Here is a 12596-nt window from a genome sequence, read left to right on the forward strand (position 1 = left end):
CGATGCAGAAAATCATTTTAAGAACCATGTATGTAAAACGTCCCTAAATATGCTACTGGTATGAACAGGAGACTATTAAGAGTGAAACATACTTGGGATCCAAATCTGCTTTCATTGTTTAGATTTCCTAACTTGCCACATTTTTTTTAAGTTATACACTGACATATAAAAGTTTTAATTCTGCTTATTAGCTCTGAGTCAACAAGCACAAATGCACATACTTGAGTGTTTTTTAAATTCATAGCCATAAATAATTTCTCGTGAATTACTTTGACCTATATGCATGTATTAGCACAACGCTACAATATCTGAGTTGCAAAAACTTGTAGAAACGTCACTGAGCTTGAGTTTTTTACTACAATAAAAAACTTGTACAAATTTTAGCTTTTACCATAACTTAGATACAGTATAAAAAGATCACTAATGAGGACCTATCAGTAGTATTCTGGTGTGTACACATACCTCAGACACCAATCTCCGCCTGTTTGAACAGCATGCATAGGTTCCTGAGCCACAGGTTAGACGCATTAGCTAACCCAAGATGACTGTGGTTGCACACCTCATTTTTTTAAGATAAACTTCCCAAATCTGTTTAAGCAAGATAAGGTTTCTATATACAACATTTAAAAAGTATTATTGGTCAGAAACAGAGCTTAACAAACTAGTCAGCCATGTCAGTCACTTTTCAACAAGGAATTACCATGCTGATTTTATCTGAAAAAAAAATTTTTAAGCTGAGAAAGTCTTCATCAACCTATCACTTCCATCTGATCCAATATCTTTGGAGATTTACTTATGATCTATTAAAATAAATGTCATTTTATTTTCTAATTAATGTATGTCAGGATATGTCCAATAAAAAAAAAAATCTTCCTATGAGTCTAAGTGACAATACTCTCCAGAACACAGAAACCAGGTTATTTTTTGAACATGTTTATCTGCTTGTCCTGTGCCTGGATATGAATCACACAGTTCCCTTTATTTCTTAATACAAATAAAGTCATTCATCCCTTCCTACCCCTTAAAATGATGTTACTGCAATGTTATCCTGATTTAGATGAATAAAAGAAGGTTCTGGCCATCTTAAACAACGCTTTTAGAATAATGGCTTTAAAATGCCATTCAGGGTGAACACCAAATTTAATTATAAACACGCAGTTTCTAAAAGTGAGATGCTTTTCTTCCAGACAGCAGAGTTTCATGTGAAATTATAAATATGGGCTAGAAGACATCTGAAAATGTATGGCTGCTCTCTCTCCAATGGTGAATGAAATTGAACAATTTGCAAAGGATTGCGTTGCTCTTATTCTGCCTCAGATCCGACTGAGACAGAAGTGTAAATGCTTTAGAAATATAAAGTACAGCAAATGTTTGTAAGTCTATTAATGTCTTGTTTTTATACCGGAACATGATAGAACACCTACCTTTCTTCCCCCTGTGTTTATGCGAAGTGGTGTTAAGAAGGGATCAAAAATCATATGGCTGGTTTCAATATTGACAGGTGACTGTCTTTTCCCGACAGAGCAAAGATTCCAAGCTGAGTTCACCAAACCCCAAAAGGAGGGAACTGTAAAACAAAAAAAGTGTAAGTTCAAGAAAAGTCTGGAAAAAGTAGAGAAATACATGCAAGGCAGATAGCCAGACAATTAAACTTGTCATGCTCTTTGCATGCACACATTGGAAATGAACACTGGCAAATTCATCTAGCACTTGATATTTAAAACTTCCTACACAAAGACCAAAATATATTGTTTCATATATTTTTGTATCAGGAAAGAAGGTGTATTTTTTTGCCTTTATGAATGTACCTAGCTGTAATCCCAGATTCAATTATAAATAGCTTCTTTGTTGTCAGTCTTATAGAATATTTACTTAGCAATAGGTATGTGACTCATTTGTCCTTATGCTAATTTTACATACATACTATGTGTCATTGGACTGAAACCATTCCGTTTTACTCAACTTCATAAAAGTTTTTATATTTAGTAGAATTCATTAAAAAATACAGCTTAATTGTAGGAGAAACGCATAGTGTGATCCCAGAGAACAGGCCTGCTCTCTAGACAGGTTCTGTTCATTTCTATTCCATTCACCCAAGTCTTTCTTAAGTCAGAATAGGATCTAAAAAAAAATCTTGTTGAAAAAGCCATGCTCTGGTGGTGATGGTTCCTTCCCTGTATGTGCAACGGTTTGGAACATGGAGGAACCCCTGACTTTTGACAAGCTGAGTTACTTTAAAAGGTTCTGCGTCCCTGATTGGAAAAGGAAGAAATGTGATCTGATTAGCTATATACTGCTTCTCATCAGATAACCGCAGGTTGAAGGTTCCTATTGCATCTAATCTGCAGTTTACAGACAATGTCAGCCTCTCATTGGATGCTGAAAAAATCCTGACTAAATGAGCAATAAGCAACTAATAAAATACAGGGAGACAGATTCAAACTTAGGTGCACACTTTATCCCTGTCTAAAGTATATAAGGCAACTTTGACTTTATCAGAATTTTTCTGTGTGGTTTCGTGTAGCAGGTGGGAATTTCAGTGGTGCTCATGTTGCTGTTCTTTGTTGGTTTTCTTTTTTCTTTTTATGTTTTGTTGAAAGTTTTCTTAACCTTCGAGCCTCTCAGCATTCTTCTAATCAACTGTGTGACAAAGGCTACAAACCCAGGCTGGGGGAAGGATCCTGTGGCTGAGCCCCTGGGGCAGAAGCACAGGTGTTTTGCCTAGAGGGTGGAGGTGCACACAACCCATCGCTGCTTATAAAAAGCCTTCTGGTTGCTACAGCCTGCTGTTTGGAGGACTTTGTAGTGTGAATACTTGCTTCTGCCTGCAGTTTTTGGTTACTCTAGTGAGAACCTACATGGAGCGTTGCTTGGATTTGACCCAGATAAGTCCATTTGCAGTGGACTTAATGCATTGGGAAGGTATTTCTTTGAGGGGAGACAGGAGGAAGATCTCTTCCAAGTACTGTAGCCTCAGGACAGTGGCTGATACTTGTGCTTTTGTGTTATACTTTATAAACAGCTCATTTTTTGCCCTGAAAGTTTAATGTTGACCCAATCAAAGTTTAATTTTAATCTGTAAGTTAGTATATAACTTTATGTCTAACTGTGCTACAAAAGTAAATAATCTTTAGGATTTCTCAGGATGTCGTTGCACAGCATAGCTTTAGCTTAAGTATCTACACAGAAGTGATGAAAAGTGTTTTGCAGTGGAGTATCAGCCTATTGCAGTAGCTTACAAGCTATCATTCATAGATATTATTTCTTTTACAAAATTCCTGAAAACTCCTTTTTCAGTGAAAGCTTTTTCTTTTTTTCTACTAGTCTCTAGTCTGTGTGCCTGCACCTCCTCTGTCTATTCTACTAGTCAATTTCTACTTCCATGGGAAATCTAGGTAACCTCGGGAGTTTCCAGAGTATACTAAGCAATAGCGCTAATGCACTGAAAATGAATAAAATAAATGTAGTACAGTTTAAAGTAAAACAAAGTACGTTTCATTATTTATGTGACTTTTTTTAAGGGAAATACCATAGGATCTCAGTATAGATTTCATCAGAGAGAAAATACCTCATTATGCAGAGGCCTAAATTAAGTCTTGCTTAATTGAGATGGTCAGGTTTACCTTGATAGATCCCACTGTGGTGTTAATTCAAACAAAATATTAATGATGAAACTGTAGAGCTGTAGGTTCAAGAGAGAAAACATTCAAAAGGAAATATGTTACTGAGATGGTTTCTAAAAATCTTTTGGGCAAGAATACTTCTGGTATTGTTAAAAGTGCGTAGTTCTTTAGCAATCCTTTTAGAAACAAACAAGCCAGACATGGTAAGGGCAATAAAACGGTAAGCTAAATAGGGCAGTCCATTATCTTCAAGTTTGTATTACTTAAAGAACTTATGATGTAACTGAGATTGTCCCAGAAGAGCCATGATGGAAAATATCTTTTATGAGTGGATATTTCATAATGTCCCTTCTGGTCCTGACAGGTCAACTCTGCATTCTGTGCACTGCTGGTCATGCTGGCCCACTGCTGGGAAGTCAAGGAGGTGGAGCTCTTACTTGATGCAGCACAGAAAAGGTTAGTCTTGTCACCCAGACATATAACTTTGTGCTGTTATCTCTGATGTCTTTCTAAATGCCTGGGAAGCTTATGCTTGAGCATCTCCTCAAGATGTGCTTGGTGCTATCTCTATTATATACGGTTGGACGGAAAGTACAGTAATGGTAAACTTTCCTCTGTGATCAGAAAGACTTTGCTTATGCTTCAACCAAAGGTTAATTAGGGAAGACTGACCTAAGTGTGCACACCTAAGTTAACTAGTGGATGGGGATATCATGCAATATTAATGTCTAATTATATTTAATTGAAGTAATTGCTGCTTAGATGCTCAAAGTAATAGAAAAGTATTCAGAACCATGATGGAAAAATCCCAGCAGTATTCATGTAGAAAACCAAGGCTTAAATTAAATGTAAGTACTGAATTAACTGATTAGCCTAAAGATATTAGTAGCTGAATTTAGGAAAACATAGCAAAATATTCATTATTCTATCATTCCAGGTTAACTATCAGGGAAAGTTCTACTAGAGAGTAGGTTCTTAATGAAACAGTACCTCCTTCATCACCATTACGTGCATTGTATTTCCATAAATATCTGGTCATGTGTGAGTGGGAATATGCTGCATCTTTTTGTGTGGACCTCTGAAGCATTCTTGACAGCAGCCCAGCTCCTGTGCTGTCCAGCAGCTGCTCTTATAAGTTAGTTTGCATGCAGCCCACACAGGAGTTTACAATCTCATTTACAAGGTTCTCCAGCTACTGGTCCTTCTGCCAAAAGTTTCAGTATATTGATCATGTCATCTCTGCCTTTGTCTATAAATCCTCCTAAACTTACACTGCTTGAGCTCATTTCTCACAAACATGTTACACAGATATGAGGTGACAAGTTTTTGCCTGACCAGTGTCATGCCTTCAACCTTCTCATAACAGAAAGAAAATTGGATAAATTCAAAGTCTATTTACTTTGTGTTTGTGCACTATGGACAACAGGTTTTGTGTGTGTTATGTGGGAAGGAGGTGAGGGGATCACATTTTATTATACCTATGCAAAAATTGCTGATATCCTTATTCATAGCCTGGATCTTCTTGCAGCTGCTAGTTTTTTCAATTTACTGGGCAAGTTATATTGAGATATATGAAGATGCTCTAGTATCAGCATGACACGATAGAATGAGGGATTCTGATGGCTTTCACCAAAGCTATGCATAACAACAGTGAAATAATAGCAGCTAGAACAATAAAGTAAGGATTGAATGCAATTCTCCTAGTGATCACTGCTGTGGATTTGCCTGAATAAATGCATCTCAAGAGGAAAAGCAAAGCAATGAAAAGGGTGTCCATACTGTCATACTGTCTGTAGTGTGTGTTGGACATGTAGCAGTATGCACTCATGTTACACAACCACAGAACGGCTGAGGTTGGAAGGGACCTCTGGAGGTCATCTGGGCCCTGCTCAGGAAGGGTCACCCAGTACCAGCTGCCCAGCACCATCTCCTGATGGCTTCTGAATATCTGTAAGGAGGTAGAGAAGGCAGTAGTAACAAATCTCCACGCTCTGAGATGAGAGGCAGAAATTTTCCTAGTATGGGATCAGGGGTGCATGCTGTGTACTATATCTGAAATATTACTTGATCTTAGAAAAGATGTTAGATTGATAGGTCTAGGTCATGAAAGGGTTGGGGACAGGTAAGTAGTCTCCCGGTTTATTTCTCTGGCACTGGAGGGCTTACTTACAAAGCAGTTTGAATTCTGCCCTGTCCTCTTTCTGCATCTTGCTCTTAGCAAAGCCACAAGTCTAACCAGAACTTCTTTGAGGTGCTTTCTGAAGAGTCCTTGCGAGGCACTGGCTGAAAGAGATTTGGTCTAGCTCAGAGGAGAAGAGATGCAACCCTCAGAGTGGGGGACAGCTTGGCACTTCTTGCACGCATGGCTCTGGGGGCAGAGTGCTCCTGGGGCTCATCCTGTAGTAAGGCTGTTCTGGGCTGTCAGTTTGCTACATGGAAATCCCAGATGTTTTTCATTCTGAAATGACTCTGACTCTCTGTGTGACTGCAAAGTTCTGTAATATCCAGGAAATACCCCAGTGTTTCTCACTATAGCTTCTGAGTAGGACGCAGTAGCTGTTCTAATACGTTCCTTGTTGCCTCATATAAGTAGATGAGATAGAATTGCACCAGAACAAATAGAGGATGTCTGGGAGAAAAGCATGATAAAAAAATAAAATAAAATAATAAAAATGACGTTTTCAGTGATAGAACAAGCTGAGACTATTCTGGCACCAACCTCCTGTCTACCTCATGTGTCTTACTGGTCTGATCTTGCTTCCTGCACTGGGCGCTTGGAATAAGTAGGACAGTAAAATCATTTCGGCATTGTTTTTAACACGTGGTAAGGGGAGCGTTTGCTGTGCAAACCTTTCACTGAGGAAGCAACCTCTGATTTAGACCTGAGCAATGCAGAGACTCTAGTTTAAGATGCCTCTATAGAAGAGGTGCTCTGTATAATAGATACTACTATACTGAATTTAATATTTTCATATATAAATTAAAAACCCTTATATAGTGAATTTTTGTGTAACCACTTTAAGAAAAAGAACTAAATGGTAAAATGGACACTGGGACTGCTGGAGTGTAAGCCAAACTGGGTGTTGTGTGTTTATTCAGAGCCTCTGTTTAAATAGGGTCAAGGAAAAGTCAGTGTCAACAAAAATGAAGAAAGCAGCCAAAGTAAGAATCCTTCAAAAAATGGTGTTCAAATAAGAAAAATGGAAAAAATGATAACTCTGACATGTTAAATATAAAACTAAATAAGACAAGTCAAGAGAATATATTGAAGAACAATTTGCTAAAATCATAAAAACCACTAACAACTTCTCTCAAGTGTATGAGAGGCAAGGATCCTGTCAGAGTCTGTAGGACCAGCTGGTTGTTGCAAAAGAAGCACGCGAAAGATAACGTAGCAGCAAAGCTATATCAATTCTTCTCCTTATTGCTTACAAAGGTGCCTAGGGAGGTTCCCTCACAGGAGCTTCTTTATGGGGAATGAATCTGAGAAACTGTCTCAAAGTCGAGCATCAGAAAATTACTTTTAGTATAAACTGACAAAATAAACAAATTCACTGAGGTCAGTCAGAACTCTTGGATGAATACCATGGTGACTTGAATTGCCAAAATCATCACTTAAAATCTGTACTGCTTCAGAGGATTAAAAAGTAGCAAATAAGATCATATTTTTAAAGAGACTTAAGGAGTCTTCTACTTGCAGGTCTCCAGACCTAAAAGCAAACAGGCACGTGGAATTAATTTCCACCTTTTCCCTCCCCATAGAGAACAGGACTGAAGAATTGAGCTATTTGTTGCAGAGAAACCCTAAATAGCAACTTGCTGGAAGCAAAAGGAAATATTGTTTAATAGTTGCTTATTTTTCCCAAGGCTTCTACTGGTCACAGTCCATAATAGGAGATGAGATCTAGACAAGACAGTGAAGTTATTTGTGTTACACTGAGACTATAACTTTCTCCTTGAAATTTGCCCAGCTTTCAAGAGCACAGATTTTGTGAATTTAAGTTACTCTAGAGTCCACAAGTTTAAACAAAAGGAGTCAACTTATTCATGCAGCAGTTCTTGTTTATATATTTAAGCTTTACCATCAGCCTTGGCAATAGCATGAAACACAATCAGATTGTATTTGTGCAGCAATTATTCTTGCCCTGTGTAATTACTGGTCCCTCAGATAAAATCTCAAGCTACTTTATTGAAGCTGGGAATTGAAACCACAGAGAGAATCAGCTATCTATGTACATCAATAAAGCAGTCCATTAATTATTTCCACCTACTCAACGTGAAGAAAATTACCATACTAATGCCTCTGGATAACCACATGACCTGCTTTGCTTCTACATAAAAGCCAAATGTAAAGTCATAAAGGCTTTGAGAGATAAATCAGGGACACTAAAGAAATGACAGAGTATAGAATGGCATTCATGTAAGTAATTGGTCACAGAAATCTCCAGACCGCAGTAATATCAGACAGTATCATAATGGCTTCAAACTTGAGAACTGAAAGTATTCCGATTTCTTTTTAACAAGCAAAAAGTTGATAGCTGAAATACATCACTGAGAATAAGACAGCACTGCCATTATCGAAAAGAAATAAATTTTTTCACCAATAGATCTTGAAACGTATCAAAAAATAGGAATCATGAAGAACTCAACAGCATCATACTAGTCGTTCCATACTGGTCTGTTTGAATGTCATCTTCCCTTTGTATGAAAAATTCTCAATGACGGGAAGTTCAACAACTCCACTGGCTAAATGAGGGGGGAAAAAACTAGAAAGGGTATATGAAAGGTTAAGATTCTGGAAATATACTTTTTAAAAGTGTAGCTTTAATACAGACACCCTGCAATACTCTTCTCAATTTACCTTTTAAATTATAGCTTCTCATTTCTGCCTAATTAAGCATTTTCTTCAATTAAAGATATTACCCAGAAAAAAAAGTATTTAGTAATCACAATTAGTGACCTTTAACCTTCCAAGCTTTTGCTTATTTTCATGTACACATTTGGGATACCAGTGCAGATAACACCACGACTTCCTTCATCACACTGATAAGAACAAAGTAATTCACATTTATAAACAATGTTAATGATAAGGTAGAGAGCAGTTATACAACAGTATGTAATTAGATCTTGTGTCACAATGTGGACAGTTAACACGTATCTTAAAACTGTACAATCACACGCTACTTCACCCTTTCCCAAAATACAGGTCAGCTACTTAAAAGGTACTTAGAGATGCCTTTCCCATTCTCTCATCTTTTGCATTATTAATATGGCAGTGGTGTGTCTACAGGCAGAGGTATGTCCAGGTCTAAGACTAAGCAGCTTCAGTAAGAATTTTCTAGGGTCTTTGTTACTACTGCTTTGAAAATGCAATGTGCTTTCTGTTGTTCAGAAAGGAGATACAGTCTTGGGAAAAACTGTTTGTCTCTGTAACGTTAGTGAAGTTTGCACTGCTGAAAGATTTAGAATAACTATGGCAAGAAATTAAACTGAAAACAGGTTCAAGGACGGTTTGCTTTAAAGGTTAAAGAAACTGAGCTGTTTAGTGGAGACAGCACAGACTGAACTCTAGTCTTGGATAAAGGAAATCCTTCTTGGTAGAACAGCTGAAAATTAAAAGATGGGATGGGGGGAAAGCACCACCCTCTTCCCCTTTTCTGAAAGAACACAAGATACTGAGAATCCATGTGGTCTGGATCCCTGCCTGCCTTCCATTCAGTTAAAACATTTGTCTCCCTTATGTCTGCCCATAATATCCCGGTGCCTGGGATGCCTGTATGAGTAACTAGCTGCATCAATTACCTGCCACTAGCTGGCAGCTTCTCATCGAGCCGGGTCAGTCTCTCAGTGATCAGTCACTGCCATGGTTCAACACATTCCCCTTGAAGCAGGCAAAGAACGAGTTGGCAATCACAACTGAGTTAAGTTTGCCTGATGTTCATTGTAACTTGTGGGGTGGAAAAGAGGAAGAGTTTGTCCTGGATTTAAAGGTAGACTGAAAGGGCAAAAGAGCTGTGATGGTCATTCTGTCCTTTAAACTGAAATGTAAGATACCCAGGTTTTGAGCATCACATACCTCTAAGCACAACCTTTCCTCTTCATGTTTCATCTTTCATTTTTCTGTTTGTGCTGTTTTTCATTCTGTAAATCTGGGGACTTTGTTGCTACTAAAATGAGTGACTGATCTGAGGCAGGGTGAGAGCACTAAGGTTTTAGAGAAGATCCAGAAGAAAAATTGAAGAAAGCTTCAAATAGATGAAATTGGGACACAGTAGAAAACTGTTCAGATAAAGTAATTTAAAACGTTTTTTAAAGGAAAGAGACTGCTTATTCAGCAATTATTGTCTATAGGTTGTTTTATTTTAATGTCTTTGGGATATTATTGATCCTTTTTCTAAAAAATAGAAATGAAAGAAGGAACAAATATGCTTTCTTGTAATGTTTTATTCTTCCACAAGTGCTCTTTCTGGAGTACTGGATACTGCAGTGCTTCACAGCAGACTTACTAAAACTCTCTGCTCAGGTAGTAAGTCAGAACCTAGCTATTTCTTGCCAAATTGAACATCCGCATCTGTTGAGCGCTTCACTTGTTCGTTAGCCTGGACATAACAAGCATCATGTTCAGAAACTGCAGGGCATTACATGATTCAGTTTGGAGAAGGCTGGCACGGAAACTTAAGGGCAGTGTGTAAGGAACATCAGTAAGGGTTAAGTAGTCCTGATCTCTAAAACATTTGTGGATGACAGTGGCCTCTTGAGAATTACTTGTAGCTGTGTACCACAAGACTCTTACAGCTAATGACAGCACGTAATGCAGAAATGTCCTGGCTCTGCTGACTTGCCAAGACAACCGAGGAGCAAGCACAGAGCTCACCACTGAGTGCTGCAGTTCTTATCTGTAATGACAGTTCAAGACAGTAACACTGATGTTCTATGCTCTCATATTTTCTAGAGTAATCAGATTTCTCTGACCCCATTCCACAGGGCTATGGCCCTGCCTGGGGATGCTGTTTCCACAGTGAGTTTACCAAAGCTCTAACTTTGATTGTTCTTGGAAAGGCCAGAAGTCTTTAGGACAGCTGACTAAATGCTCTTACAGCCTGAAAATATTGTTGGGGAAATACTCATCTATTAGAATTCCAACACAGTGCTGCCAAGCCACAACTCTAAACAGAGCCATTACTACAAAATGTTTTGGGATGGAAAGAAACCTTGGCCTCTCCTTAGCTGCTACATCAGACCACTCAGCTAACTGCTGTCCAGGAATTGATCTTCCAAGTGATCTACTCATTTTCCTAACTGCAGTTATGCTCTGAATCTAGTCACTGCTTTCTTAATGATTTGTACATGCAGCACGTGGTACATAGCCTCTGCAGATATGCTTCTGCTGCTGCATACAGAAGCTAGAGTTACCTAGGAAAACCTGCATGTGTAGGAAGAATTTCACTCTTACACTGGGTGATTCAGCTCAAATACTCGTGGCTATTTCTGCTGTGCTGCATGCGCAACCAGGAGAAGCAGAAAAGGTTTAGTGGTCCCTCTGATTTAGGGAGAACTTGGTTGCACAGGAGCCCCAATAGCTAAGCATCTTCTAGAGGACAGTCTCACTTGCTGCCCTTTCCCCTTCCTCCAGAATAGGTGTTGTATCCTACTGATCTCTAGATTTGACAAACTCTTTACATAGGAATTCCTGTCTGAGATGTAAGTGGATAGCTGAGTGCAAGGGTATTCTTCTGGTTGATGCCACATTATCTGATTTTTGTATTCTGTATGTGCACCAAGGGACAAATACGCTGCATAGAAAATGTAACGGTTTTCTACCCAACAGATCCCTGCATCATCAATCAGCTGAATGTCAAATGGTAACTAGTATAGTAAGTGTAAGGCTGGTCATTATTGGCTTAATTTTCAGAAATGCTGAAATATATTCTCAGAATTCTCTTAAATCAGAGAAAACACAGGACAATGTGGAAGGTCACTTTCTTGAAAAACTGGGCCATTTACATAATCTGAAAATTCTATCTGTGTGCTGTCTTGTCCAGAAAAAATCTGTACAAACATAAATACTGAGAAACTGCTTAAAAAGGAAAGAAACTGCATTGGTACAAGTCTATCTGCAAGCCCCCAAACAAACCAGAGAAGAATGAAATTAGCCATTTGTTGACGATGAATAAAACGTACCAAAAGCTGAAGTGGCATCTCATGTCACTCACTTCCTCTTCTGCCACTGCTTGTTAGAGTTACTCAGGCAGGTTAGTCCCTGGTCCTGTTGGCTTCTGTAGCAAATGCCAGGCAAATACTACTTGTTTACTCACGGTTTTGCACACCTATCGTTCAACCAAGTTTCCGTAAGGAACTTGCCATTACTGGGAGCTGTTCTACTATTGGATTAATTGCCATATGTGTTGCTCAAATATACTGCAACTTTGTTAATGACAAGGTCATATTTCAAACCTTTTGGTCCACTAATGCATTCGGCTTTGAATTCTGCTGTGAATCTGAGCTCCCAAACAACCTTGCTGATCTTGCTGAGGCTGCTTTTGAAGAGAGATGCAGTGCATGAAACTGCTGAGTTCTGCTGTCAGTGAGAAAACATTTTGAAAATGTATTGGTTTTCACAAGGCTATGAAGGTTCTTAAATACTCACCTAAATGTGTATTTAATGACACCACTAAGTGTTTTCTTATTTACTTTGAAGTTTGTGTATTTGCGGTTAAATACAGAAGAATGTTCTGCAGCGCTGCCATCAGACAGGCAACTGGGAAGACTCTCAAACTGGTTTTGTCTGCAACCCTCCCCCCCCTCCTCCAATAAAAATAATCTAGAAGGGAGTGGGGGAAGGGAGCCAAGCAAATTAATACTCTGGCATTGCTTGAGAGTGAAAAAGGAAATAACTCTAAGGAGAGAGTGCTGGATGTAAAAGGAATGGCTTTGTGCAGGAATGTATAAAGCAGTGCAGGGGCAAGGCAATAA

The 12596-nt window shown here is 38.6% G+C and overlaps 1 protein-coding gene and 1 long non-coding RNA gene across 5 annotated transcripts in view; one reads left to right on the forward strand and one right to left on the reverse strand.

Annotated features, from left to right (window-relative positions):
* CA10 (carbonic anhydrase 10) overlaps positions 1 to 12596 on the reverse strand; it is a 202014-nt gene that overhangs the window by 120764 nt on the left and 68654 nt on the right. For all 3 annotated transcript variants that reach the window (XM_083805255.1, XM_083805254.1, XM_083805256.1), the window contains one exon: positions 1425 to 1567. In XM_083805255.1, the coding sequence (XP_083661381.1) occupies positions 1425 to 1567 (143 nt within the window). The remainder of the gene's footprint in view (positions 1 to 1424; positions 1568 to 12596) is intronic.
* LOC310884064 overlaps positions 1592 to 12596 on the forward strand; it is a 33235-nt gene continuing 22230 nt past the window's right edge. For both annotated transcript variants that reach the window (XR_014574009.1, XR_014574010.1), the window contains exons 1-2: positions 1592 to 2922; positions 3988 to 4079. This is a non-coding gene — a long non-coding RNA (uncharacterized lncRNA). The remainder of the gene's footprint in view (positions 2923 to 3987; positions 4080 to 12596) is intronic.

Source organism: Anser anser, assembly GCF_964211835.1.
Source record: "Anser anser genome assembly, chromosome: 19".
In the NCBI taxonomy this organism is placed as follows: Eukaryota; Metazoa; Chordata; class Aves; order Anseriformes; family Anatidae; genus Anser; species Anser anser.